Source organism: Theobroma cacao, chromosome 3 (assembly GCF_053813885.1).
Source record: "Theobroma cacao isolate CCN51 chromosome 3, ASM5381388v1, whole genome shotgun sequence".
NCBI classification, from domain to species: Eukaryota; Viridiplantae; Streptophyta; class Magnoliopsida; order Malvales; family Malvaceae; genus Theobroma; species Theobroma cacao.
In genome coordinates this window covers 38,060,952-38,073,969 of record NC_142641.1, presented here as the reverse complement: position 1 = coordinate 38,073,969, position 13,018 = coordinate 38,060,952, and the positions used below count along the sequence as shown (strand labels likewise).

At 32.2% G+C, this 13,018-nt stretch overlaps 2 protein-coding genes across 2 annotated transcripts; one reads left to right on the top strand and one right to left on the bottom strand.

The window, feature by feature from the left end:
• Positions 1-816: 816 nt before the first annotated feature.
• LOC18605415 (Double Clp-N motif protein) lies at positions 817-4,248 on the bottom strand. The gene is made up of 6 exons (XM_007038409.3): positions 3,860-4,248; positions 3,718-3,753; positions 3,442-3,551; positions 2,458-2,637; positions 1,334-1,461; positions 817-1,248 (listed from the first exon to the last, which is right to left on the bottom strand). Exons 1-6 carry the CDS (start codon positions 4,063-4,065, stop codon positions 1,216-1,218), a joined length of 693 nt encoding a protein of 230 aa, XP_007038471.3. The 5' UTR covers positions 4,066-4,248; the 3' UTR covers positions 817-1,215.
• Positions 4,249-7,340: 3,092 nt separating this feature from the next.
• YLS7 (trichome birefringence-like protein (DUF828)) lies at positions 7,341-11,292 on the top strand. The gene is made up of 4 exons (XM_007038406.3): positions 7,341-7,669; positions 7,999-8,889; positions 9,537-9,811; positions 10,191-11,292. Exons 2-4 carry the CDS (start codon positions 8,346-8,348, stop codon positions 11,004-11,006), a joined length of 1,635 nt encoding a protein of 544 aa, XP_007038468.3. The 5' UTR covers positions 7,341-7,669; positions 7,999-8,345; the 3' UTR covers positions 11,007-11,292.
• The last annotated feature ends 1,726 nt before the right edge of the window (positions 11,293-13,018 follow it).

Sequence of the window (13,018 nt, the reverse complement as noted above, 5' to 3'; positions counted from 1 at the left end):
CATCTCTGCTATAGGGTGTGTTAATCTACGACAATGTCGCCAAATGTCGAGAGATAGACCACAGCCCGATGACGATGGTGCTCAACAGAGAGTTGACAGAGCTCATACAGTTCAAAGATCTGAGAGAGCTGACAACGATGGTGCTCGACAGAGACTTGCCAGAGTTGAGACAGAGAAAGATGACCGACCCCAAACAGCTACGCGCATTTATTTTTAATGTTTTTCATTTTCTCTCTGGCGGGAGGCGGATAGCTCAAACAGCTGAGCATTTATTTGAATCGATGTTTTTAAGGGCATTTTGATCTACTTATGTTTATTTTTGGCTAGAAACAGATAATTTTATATGAGTGGTTATTTCTGAAATCACCTTATCACGAAGTCCTTCTCTCACAATTTCCTCAAAAGAAAATGGCAAGCCGGTAACGGAAAACAACTCTGTAAAAAATGGATGGTGAAACTGAATAAAATCTTTTCAGGTTTATTTTTTATTTTTTTTATTTTGGAAAAGATTTCTCTTTATTTCATTGCGCCGGAAGGGCCACGGCTACATCATTAAGTTGAAATTTGATTATTCAATTATTCTACTAGGTAGTAGGCACTCATTATGAGATTAATACGCTGATAAAACAAATATTATGTGTATGACATTAATTTGAGTACTTTTTTTTTAGTCCGATTTAATAAAAAATCATAATTAAGGTTTAAAATTCAATTCTCCTTTTATCTTTAACTTTATTTGACCTATTGAGTTTAAAAAATAAAATAAGCTGGAGAGGAAAAAGAAAAACAAATAGGGTAGAGTAACCAGATGCATCATACTTTAACCCCAAATGTTATTTTTGAAAAGGATTCACCTCCATCGATCCCAAAAAGGTCTCCCAGTCATTCGGATTAGTTGAGAAAAGAGGAGAAGGTTGTGGATACAATCCACTTGTAATACAAAGATGAAGATCTAACTCAAGCAAATTGGAGAAGCAGCAAGAAAATGCATCATTGCCGCAGACAGTTTATGCGTTCATGAGAAAAAATAAAGCTCTAACATTTCTCGTTAATTCCCCAAAAACAAAAAGGTATTGATGTTGGAACTTTGAACCACTAACGAGGGTAGAAAACCATCATAAGTTACATTACTTGCTCCACCAAGAAGTATCTACCATTTGGAAGATGTCTCATAGCTGGTACAAACTTGGAAAATTCAGAAAACCTTTTGACCTCCTACTTATAATTCAAAACAATATCCTCGTTAATCTGCATGAAATAAACAAATACATGTCAATGACAACACTGCTAAGGCTCTTGCTCGATGATTAAAAAGAGATGTCTTTAAACTTACATATTTTGTAAGTTCTTTGGCTTTCTCATCATTAAAACCTAAAGTGGCCAAGATCTTGTAGCCGGCTGATTCTTTTTCTGACCAAATACCAAGGAGCAAGTAAGTTGTGGTTATTTCTCCACTTTCACCTGCACTTGCCACAATGATCTCAATTAGATATGAAGGTACAACAGTTCAAAGATGATGAGATAATAGCCAGATTGAAATAAGGAATAACATAATGCAAAAAAACCTACATTATTCACTACAGCCTACTCAGTTCATACCGAATCTCAAACATTTAGAAATATGGAGCAAGGAGGAAAAAAGAAGCTGTTGAAGAAATATGGAGTTTGGCACAGGCAAATGTTAGCTCCTGTAGAGATCTTATTAAGTCTGATAGGGTAGTTTAGTGTTTAACTGCTTCACATGATTTTAAAACTTGTACATCATGAACTTCAAAATTAACACAAGCCAATTCACTCATACACATCATGCAAAAGGAAACGAAAGGGCAAGTGCCATCCTTATATTTTAATATTAGAACAGTCATTAAACTTAAGAATCATAGTCTGCTTACTTTTGAGATTTAGATTCCACTCAACTGTCAGGAAATCAGTAAACATGAAGTGCAGGTCATTTGTCTTGCTTGATTAATTTCTGCAACCTGGCAACTTCCTTAAAAGGGAACTGAAAATTTATTGCATCCTCCTCATTTCTGATAATGTCAAAAACCATAGTTATGAAGGACAAACTGACTGCTGTGGAACCCAAGATCTAGAACTCCCACCTCCATATTTAATTAGCAGCGACTAATATTCCACTTAATCGCACGAGATTTGTTGATTTAAAAGTTATATTTTAGCTTTAATCTTCAAATCAGTCTTCAAAGCTTCCATCAATTCAACATAAATCCCCTTTAAACCAATTGCCTTTGAAAGTTGAAAAATAACTACTACAAGAATTTGATCAGCTCCACACCAAAATTTTGCTAGGTGTTTAACCATAATAAATTTGCATTTATCAAGCTACACCATGTGTCCATGCCGATCCTAACACATATTACATAACCAACTCAACTACTGTCTAAAATTCTGTATGGCATAATAAATGTAACAAATGAAGAATCAGAAAAATCATTTTACCTGACTTTAGTTTTTCATCAACAGCCCAATCAAGTGCCCTTTGAGCTTGTTCAGTCAATGGAGGATGTTCAGGACTGAAAAAATACATATCCGACTTTCCAAGTAAGTTCACTGTTTCCTCTCGCACCTTGAAAAGCGTGATTCCATTATCCCTCAAAAATTTTGCAGCTTGGCTTGTTCCTGTACATGAAAAAGTGGCATTTCAGACATACACCGGGTAAAAGAGCATAACACAAACATTAGATAAGTTATCAAACACCAAAGAGATTAAAGGAGAGACTGTATGACATCATCTTTTAATTTTACACATAATATATGTTTTTAGTCTATATTAACTCATTCACAATATATCTTTCCTTTCTACAGATGGCGGCTGGGGTGGATTTACCTTGCTTTAAGCAGAATATCAAGTTACATTCCCCAACAGAATAATTTCACACCTCTTACCTACTTCCTTAGCTTTAAGAGCACAGGTTATTTATATAGAAGTTCTGTTTCATAGCGCATACTGTGATCATCCAAAACAAATTAAGAACCCATAAGTGTGCATAATAAATTCATCATTCAATGACTTGAAGATAATAGAAACAATAACATATGAGGAAAAGTAATCTAAGTGTTTAATCTGCAGACAAATGATGCCTGGTCCCAGAATTTCTGGAAAATTCAGCATCAATAATCAACACTGCATAAGTGAAAAACTGAGAATGCTTGTCTCTTACCATTGCTAACCAAATTGGGGATGTAACTGCTAAAATTATTCAACATAAAGTCCACCTAACTCACCTTCTCACTTATGTACAATCTTATGGGAAACAATTACAAATGGGGCTGCTATGAAGCCACACTTCTTCAGCAAAAGTCCCAAAGGAAACGGGTTTTCTTAGAAATCCATAAGAAACTTTTCTAAAGAACTTTTTGAAGTGTGTTATATGATACTACAACAGCAAGTAGTGAACTAAAAGAGCAAAAGAAATTACTAACCCTCGACCAGAATTCCCATAAGAAGCGCTTCGGTTCCGGTATTTGGATACTTGAGCTTCCTTGCCTCCAATTCTGCCATTGCAAAGGACTTTATCGATCTTGCCGACCATCTAACCACCACAATGACCCAATTCCAAACAATTATTCACAAACAGAAGCCTAACCATCAATACAATACAGAATCTCGCTTAATCCCCAAATATGCGCGTATATATACATGTACAATACGTTTACATACGTAAATGAGCATATTATTCGACAGTACTGTTAACTCACTTTGGGGATTTCTCGGAAGGTGCCCTCTCCGGTTTCCTGCAAAAGAAAATCAAGAAAAAGAATGGGTTTAAAACAATGGGTAATTCTCGAATTTATCCGAAATAATAATAAGTAAAATTGCAGAAATCTAGTACAAACTTACGCAGTTGGGAGGCTAAAAGACACCGTGGCGGTGGTTGAGGAATGGTGCTTGGTAACGAAAAGGCTCAAATCGGAGGTTTTAAGTAAAAGCTTGTTGCCATAGAGAGAGCTCAGAGGAAGGGATAGACGAAAATCGTGGCGTTTAGAAGGGAGAGACTGGCTAGCGGAAATCGAAATCGGGAGAAACGAGAGCCTGTAGGTAGCCATTTAAAAGGAAACAAAAAACAGATAATGGAGATTTTGAAGAGAAACGAAAATAGTTTATGAATTCATGGTAGTTTATAAATTTGGTTTTGAGTGGCGTCTCAGACTCTCACGCAGACTCTCGGCTGAGACAAGTGAGCACTCACTTTCTCGGAGCGGATAGATTGAGCCGTGGAAATGGACGTTGAGTTCCGAAATTTGTCTTTTGGGGGGCTAAAGGGAAAGAAAATCGATAGAAATGATCGTACTGGCCTGCGAAGTCCTTTGTGACCCGATGGAGCGAGATAGTCTATGAAGCTCTTGGGCCCATTAGCATCACTATGCCCATACTTCAAATTTGGGCCTCCTGACTTTTCTTCTTGTGCGAAGATGGATTTGGATAGATTAATTTCGAAAAGATTTGAATTTAAAAGTCTCATCAATTAGTGATGTTTTTTAAATAATTTTTTATTTTTTATTTTATTTAATTAATTTTTTATATTTTTGTTTTGAGTTAAATAATTTTTTTTACTAATAGTTCACTAACTATCATTAATCAAAATAATACTTATCATTTTTTATACCACACAATATTGATATAGAGGTGAAAATATCGTTTAGTTATATTATCATGTCATATCTATTAAATCATGTCAAAATATCACGTCAGCATCATATAATATAAAATAAAAAGTGATATTTTTAATAACAGTTAATCAATCGTCAGTAATAAATAATTATTTAATTTAAAATAAAATTATAATAATTATTTTAAAAAATAAAAACTTATTTAAATTTTTTTGACATAATATCTAAAAAAGTACCTAATTTATTCTTAAAATTTTATTTTTTTATCTTTAGTCAAATAAGCATATATAATTAATAATTGACTTAATCAAAATATCATTTGTGATTTTATATTATATAGTGCTTACGTGACATGTCATAATTGATGATTGTATGACATGGTAATATATTATAATTAATGACGATATGACATGCTAATATAACACGATAACATAATTGTATGGCATTTTTTACTTTTCACATATTTGTCATATCAATATCATAAATATATAAAATAACAAATGACATTTTAATTAATAGCTATAAATATTTGATTCAAAATAAAAATATATGGGTTTGATTAAACGTAATAAAAATATAAAAGCTTATTTGAATTTCTTAAATAATTTATAAGCTTTTTTGAACATTATATTAAATATTTTTTAAGTATTAGGTTAAAAATTTTGAATTTCAATGAAGTATTATATTATTTATTAAATCAAAAAACCAAAATTCAATCTAATTGCATTAAAACTCAAAGCAAATTTACTTATTTTATACGACAAAATAGATAAAATAAGAATTATTTCGATCAGGAATCATTGAAAATCTTCTTATACGATTTGACAATATCATAATTTTTATATTATTAATTTAAATGTTATGAACCGTAGTTAAGGACTTAAGGTAAGTTTTTCTTTATCGAGTTAAAAGATGAAGAAATAATTATGTTGGCAAAATCGAAAACGTGTTTGTTAAGGATAAATTTTTCCTTTGGATATCCTCGTAAGATGTTCAGTAATTTTGAGGGTGAAGGAATGAATGTTCCGTCTGTTTAGATAATTTCAATGCTCCGGCCAATACTTGCCCTAGGTCAGACGAAGGTCGGCCCTTATTGGCCCAATTGGCGTTGAGCGGCACCTTTAAATGAAGGAGCATTTTAGCGGCTCGTTCAATCTACACTTGTCACCCGAAAAGCCGTGTGGACCCCACACGCCACCGTTTTTACAACTATTAAGCACAATGGCACAAGACAAGATTCATTAAGAGAGAGACAAAAATGCGTCAATTGCAAATTACGGAACGACCCTCTTAAAACCATCTTTGAAGGTTGATTTTTACTAAGCGGGAAGTTTGAAACAATTAAGGATGAGGTTTCTAGTCCAAAATTGGTTTTTGTAATATCCCAATATCAAGGATTTAAATTATGTACCGCAATTTCAGCAAATTCAAATTCTATTTTTATATTAAATATTAGATTGAGGATAGTATTTAACGTTGTAATATTCAATCATTAAATTTATTGACAAGGGATTATTTTGGCTAAATGGATTTTTTGTTGCCCGAATAATTATTTAGCCTTTTTTTGTTTGTTATAATTATAATAATTAATTATTAAAAATAAAAAAAAAATTAAGTAACCATCTTGCTGGCAAAAAAAAAAAGATTTTAAATAATTATTTTTAATTCAACATATGATACAAGTATAATGATTAAATTTGTTGAAATTAAAAGAATTAAATCTTAAAATTGATATAATACAAAAATCAATTTTAACTTTGACCTTAAAGGTTAGCTCAAATTCTCATCGTACTGTTAGCTTACTAATTTTTTAGAAAAATAAGTAGCTTAAACAATTAATCAATTTATGATCAATGTCTAAGCTTGATTTTTTTAATAAAATATTTTGAGTTTGATATTCTTTTATAAACTATTATTAATTAAAATTCAAAAAAAATATTTTTATTGCCCAAAAAACAAGACACAACACTATTCTAAAATCTTAAGGTGATTTCGAATAAAAGAGAATCTTCAAAACTTTGAATAAAATAATTTTCAAGTATATTTTAGTTAAGATTTAGTTTATTTAAATATTTAAAATAATTAAGTTCACAATTAAAGAAATTCTGACCACAAAAAGTCGAACTATGATGGTTTTCAACCCTTTATCATGATAGAACACCAAAAAGAGTATTGATTTACAAAAGGAGTTTATTAGACAAAAAACCATTAACAATTCAATAATACTCTACAATGAAAAGTGAGGTTTCTTTTTTCTATCTATTATTTTACAAGTTATTATAGTTTTGATAAGGTCAAAGTAAATTCAAATAAAATGAAAACCGATTATCTTGAATATGGATGCTATTAATACAATCGATTGAATAGACTATTCTAACGTCTAATCTATTAATTTAAATTTAAAGAATTTAAGTTGGAATGACTCAATTTATCCTTTTTAAACATTTAAAAAAGTCAAGTCTTCAATTTCCTTTTATTTTTTTGTCAATATCAAAATTACTTGTTAAGCTTATTCATTTGCTTTATTTTCTTTTTTAATTTTAAAAATTGTCATAAAATTACACTCAAAAAATTCACAGGACAACCGATAAAAGATAATCTTAAATCAGTTGTTTTTTTTTTTTTTGGAAAGAAATGGAAAAGATTACTATAAACAACCAAGCTTGCTGACGTACGTAAGTGAGGAGTTGTAATAATTACACAGATTCATAAATCAGAACGTTGGGCATCGGAGGAAAAAGAAACCCTTGAAACCCGGAACCATGGGTACTCCGGTAATTTAAGACCTTGTACCTTGTTTCTGGCTGAGAAATAGTGAAAAACAAGGCAACTGGGGAGTTGCAGGGAACAAAGAGAAATACTGTGCGGCATAAAATCCTCAGCATTAACGCCCTCAAATATAATAAAATTCACTCCACCCGATCCAAGATTTTCCCTTAATTACCCTCGCTTTATCCGTGCCGATTGTGCTCTCTCTAACCTCGCGCCAAAAGAATTCACCATTCCGTCACCAAATCCTCCTCTCTGTTATACGAACACTGTAAGTTCCGAGCTGAATTTCAGATTTTTATTCCTTCCTTATATTTTCTTTCTTCTTTTCAAATCAAAGGATTTTTGTTTTTTGGATTTTGATTAATGCGGAGCTTCTTTTAGATATTCAATTAATGTTTAATTAATGTGCTTATCGTCAAACATAAAAGTTTCATTTTTGGAAGGATCTTGAAAGATTTCTATTTGCTTGATAAATTAAAGCTTTTCCTTTTTAGATGTGAATTTCCGAGTTCAATCTATTACCATCTGAATCACGGTTTTTAGTTTCTGATTTTGGTTTTTTCCTCCTTAAGTGTGAGATTTATCTTGTTTTCTCAGGGTAGAAGGAGGAATTCAAGTCTCTTCAAGAAAAGCGTGCTGTTCTGAGATTCGTGAATGGGATTTAGCTGATAGTCTCAATTAGGGAAGAAGATTCAATAAACTTTGGAAAAAAATTTCTCCCTTCTTGTATAGGAAGGAAAAAGTCGGTTTGGGTCTATAAACCGATTCGCATGCATTTAGTTACCAATTTCGAAGTCCCTTGTTGGTGGGTCATTTTCAAAACAACAATTCTCAGATTCATCAAAGGAAGATTTCGATCATCGGCAGTTAGTTAGTTGGTTGGTTGTTCTTCAAAGGATCCATGTTACACGAATCTTTATAGGACTTTACCTAATAAGGAAACCATGTCATTGGCTTCCCCAAAAGGCTCTCCTAAAATGGCTGCATTCCCGCGGAGCCTTTCCTCCATTGCAGCCTCATTGGCAGTACTAGCTATGTTCTTGATTTTTGCTTCTTGGCTTCTAGTTTCGTATCCAATTGGTTCTACTGTTAGAGGGTATTTTTATAGTGTTGATAGGAAAATAGTTTTGCCTGCTTCTGGCTTTAATCAAAGTGCTGTTAATGATGTAGATTTTGTTGATAAGAATTCATCATCTGGGTCAAATTTGAAAGCACCTGTGTTGAGTTCCAATAGTTCTTTCGTTGTTGATAATAGTGGAAATGCACGAGTATCTATTACATCTTCTGTTGCTAAGGATTCTTTGCCATCTGAGTCTAATGTAGAACTGCCTATTAGTTCCAAAGATTCACTAGTTGATTCAAAAAGTAAGGAGATGCCAGAGAAACCTGTAGAGCTTCCAGAACCGTCTCTTAGATCAGCGGAAAATGAGGTGGGCACTTCCAGTTCTGCATCTAGCAAAGCATCTGAGATCAATTCAGTTGATTCAGGTAGTGCTCCTTTTGCACTTGTTTTTACATAACATCTGATTTCAGATAAAGTATTATCTGCCATACATATTTGTTTGATTGTTTTTGCTATGTAGAGGTGGAATCTGCATCTTTTGCTGGAAACATATTAGGAACTTATTAATGTTGGTTAATCATGTTTTCTCACAAGGTTTATGCTGGGTCTCTAACATGGCAGCTTGCTGTTACATGGTTTATTTATCAATACGTAATTGATTGTCAAGTATCTTCAAGTCTTACTGTCTTGCTTCTGTTTTAATCCCTCAGAGTATGTGAGTAGTGAAATGTTTTGTGGTCCATTACCCATTTATGTTGCAATGTCCTGAAATGGATGCATTTGAACATTGAAGTACAATCTGTAATATACTTTTTTCAATTTAACAGTAATTTTCTTGATGTGCTGATAAACTGCTATTAGAAATATCTCATAATTTACAAAGAAAAAGAGAGAGAGAGAGAGAAAGATATGCATATACATTCAATCAGCTATATTGATCCCAATTGACCTCTTGTCTTTATAAATACAATGTTTGCTTTGAAGTGTTCCTCCTAATGTATTTGCATCCTACCTTTTCTCTCCACTCTCTCAATTGAGATTCTGATACTCAATTTGATTGGTTGCTCCCTAGGCTGTGACCTGTACCACGGAAATTGGTTCTATGATCCACAAGGGCCGTTATACACCAACAACTCTTGCCCTGTACTAACACAGATGCAGAACTGTCAGGGTAATGGGAGGCCTGACAAGGAATATGAGAATTGGCGTTGGAAACCCTCTAAATGTGACCTCCCGCGATTTGATGCCAAGAAGTTTCTGGAGTTGATGAGAGGAAAGACGCTTGCTTTCATTGGTGATTCTGTTGCTCGAAATCAGATGGAATCAATGCTGTGTCTTCTGTGGCAGGCAAGTATCTGTATTTCTTAAAATGCCAGTTATTTCTGAACAAAAAATTGTTGCACAGTCTTTGGGGCAATTTTGCACCATACTTTTTCTAAATTTGTTGATTCTCTTAGCCCATTGTTTCACTTTTAGTAATTTCTTCCTGGCTTTGAAATAATAGAACAATGGTGTGTTCAGGAATGGGTTGGTTGTAGCTGTGTGATAGGCTTATGTGGCTAGAGGTGTTATAAATTGTCACCATTAGTAAATATTTTAGTTATTTTCTAGCGCTCTGTACTCTTAGGTGTGATAAACTACGTTTATATTGTGTGTATCCTTATTTTTTGGCTCTTTTCTACCATAGGACTGGGTTCTCATGAAAAAAGTTATGGGATGATTTCAGGTTGAAGTTCCAAAAAATCGAGGCAACCGGAAGATGCAACGATGGCATTTCAGGTCGACATCTGTAATGATTGTCCGGATATGGTCCTCTTGGCTTGTCCATCATTCTTCTGAAAAGTTTGACTTCGCTCCAGAGGGTGTTTCCAAGCTGCACCTTGATGCTCCTGATAATAGCTTCATGGAATTCATCCCAAACTTTGATGTGATTGTTATTTCTTCTGGCCATTGGTTTGCCAAGCAGTCTGTCTATATCTTGAAAAATGAGATTGTAGGAGGACAGCTATGGTGGCCAGATCGTTCTCGGCCTATGAAAATCAATAATATTGATGCATTTGGGATATCTGTTGAGACAAGTCTGTCTGCTATTCTTACACATCCTAATTACACAGGCCTGACTATCCTGCGTTCCTTTTCTCCTGATCATTATGAGGGTGGAGCCTGGAATACCGGTGGATCATGCACAGGAAAAGTAAAGCCTCTTGCAACTGGTGAGTTAGTGGAGAATGGCTTTACAAATATAATGCACAAGAAACAGGTGATGGGTTTTAAACGTGCTGTCAAGAAGGCGACAAATAAGTCCAAGTTGAGGTTGATGGATATTACGGAAGTCTTCGGCTATCGCCATGACGGGCATCCTGGCCCATATAGGAACCCAGACCCACATAAGATCACAAAACGTGGCCCAGATGGAAAGCCTCCACCTCAAGATTGCTTGCACTGGTGCATGCCAGGTCCTGTTGATACCTGGAATGAACTTGTGCTCGAAATTATAAGAAGAGAATTTAAGGGCGACCAAAACTTTTCATCAGAAGATTGATGGGGTTTCGGTCAGCAAATTTCCACTTGATTGTGCTTTTGTAATCGAAACAGTAGCTTATTTAGTGAGATTTATTTTGTGGTTAGAGTGAGGGAGAGCCAGTCCTTTTGTTTATACCCTTACATATATTCCATTTTCCGCTTATAGAAGGGAGTTTGGGAGATAAATTAACTGTTGTAGCGGATTGGAATATTGAGAGCTATTTGCATTTTTGTGATGCCTGATCGACCAATAACAATATTAAATTCATAATTTTGGAGAAATAAATTGCTGTTCTTTCTGTATAGCTTTCATTTTTAACCGAAAATCAGGTTGTGGCGCCTTGTTTTGTATATCACTCTGGAGATTTGCCTCTTTATGGTTCTGCATGTACCCGCTGCTGTCGTTTATGCTTGTCAGTATCAATGAGTTTGGTTAGGGGAATGGTTATTCTCTCAAAAATTTTCTCTTATGGAGGATTTGGAATGGTAATTTCTCAAAATCAGCTTAAACTTTGGAATAGTTAATACCACCTCTCCTCATGAGAATATAATTCAAAACATTTTGAACTAAAATGTCCTTACTTTTTTTGAAAAATTACAAACTAAAACTTACAAAATTAATATTTTACATTTTAAAAAATAAAAAATATTAATATTTTAATTATAAATAAAATATTAATATTTTAAAATATTAATTTTAAATTTTTAAGTGAAAATATAAAATAAAAATAAAAATAAAAATTTTATACTAATACTTAATAATAAATTATTAAAATTTTAATTTTAATAAAAATAAAATTAAATTATTAAAAAAGAAAAAGATTGCTTAATTTTATCCTTTGATATAAATTTTACTAAATTATTTAAAGAGTATTTTTGTTTTTGATGAAAATATATCTTATTATAATAAAGAGTTTAAATTTTCAATTATATATTAAAATATATATTGAGTTTAAAAATTAATTAAAAGTATTAATATTTTAATCATAATTATAGTTAATTTATAAATACAATATTAATATTTTAAAATTTCAATGATTAAATCATAAATAAAATATTAATATTTAAATTATCAAAATATTAATATTTTAAATAAATTATAAAATAATAATATTTAAAAAATAAAAATAACAAAAATAAATAATCACAATAATATTTAAATTATAAATAATATATTAGTATTTTATAATATTAATGATTAAATTATACATAAAATATTAATATCTAAAAATAAAATAATATAAATAATAAAAAATATTTTTACCTCTTATTCTTTTCTTATTTCAAAATTATTTTTATCAACTAAATAATGTGATAAGTCATAATAACTATTTTTATTTTATTTTATTTATTATATCAAATTAAATAATTATTTTATTTTAATCTTATAAAATAATTATTTTATTTAAATTTTTATCTATTTTATGAATCAAATATGCAGTTAAACAGTCAAAAGAAGTTGGGACCTGTTACAATTTTTGAATTTGATTTTATTAGTGGGAAACAGAGTTATACAGGCCCCTGGACGGCGGAGTGTTGACGATTTTCATCGTATTCGTGTTATGCGAAGCTTCGTTGTAATATAGCACAGCCGGCAATTTTTTTGTCTTTTCCTCCAACCAAATTTCACTTTGCCAGCACAAACCCACCCTCCTGTCCGACGACAGTTCTAACCTTTTATCTATATGCAGCATTCACGTGGATTTCACCTTCCTTTTTTTTCTTTTCAAATTTTTTTATTTCTTTTATGACAAAAAAGATAGAAAGAAAGAGAAATAAGATTCAAAATGGTTGTAAACTTGTTGTTTCAATTTACCTTTACAAAGCACCTAAAAAAAACCGAAATTAATACAGTAATTACTCCTTAGAAATGGATCGGATGCAATAGGATCAAGGCCCCCCTTTCTTCTGGTGGTGACTAGTCAAAATCTTAAATGTTCTCTAAAATTGCGTCCTAGTTATCACAGTAGGCAATAAAATTTAACGCCTCTTATCATGATCCAATCTCCTACCGCTTGTGAATCTAACAAC

Bases quoted from the DNA above. Each gene is read 5' to 3' on its own strand.
- LOC18605415 (XM_007038409.3), bottom strand. From the start codon at position 4,065: ATGGCTACCTACAGGCTCTCGTTTCTCCCGATTTCGATTTCCGCTAGC. The intron at 3,754-3,859 runs GTAAGTTTGTAC...TTTCTTTTGCAG, and splicing joins TCTTTTAGCCTCCCAACTGC to GAAACCGGAGAGGGCACCTT. The intron at 2,638-3,441 runs GTTAGTAATTTC...TTTCATGTACAG, and splicing joins TATGGGAATTCTGGTCGAGG to GAACAAGCCAAGCTGCAAAA.
- YLS7 (XM_007038406.3), top strand. From the start codon at position 8,346: ATGTCATTGGCTTCCCCAAAAGGCTCTCCTAAAATGGCTGCATTCCCG. The intron at 8,890-9,536 runs GTAGTGCTCCTT...GTTGCTCCCTAG, and splicing joins GATCAATTCAGTTGATTCAG to GCTGTGACCTGTACCACGGA. The intron at 9,812-10,190 runs GCAAGTATCTGT...GGATGATTTCAG, and splicing joins TGCTGTGTCTTCTGTGGCAG to GTTGAAGTTCCAAAAAATCG.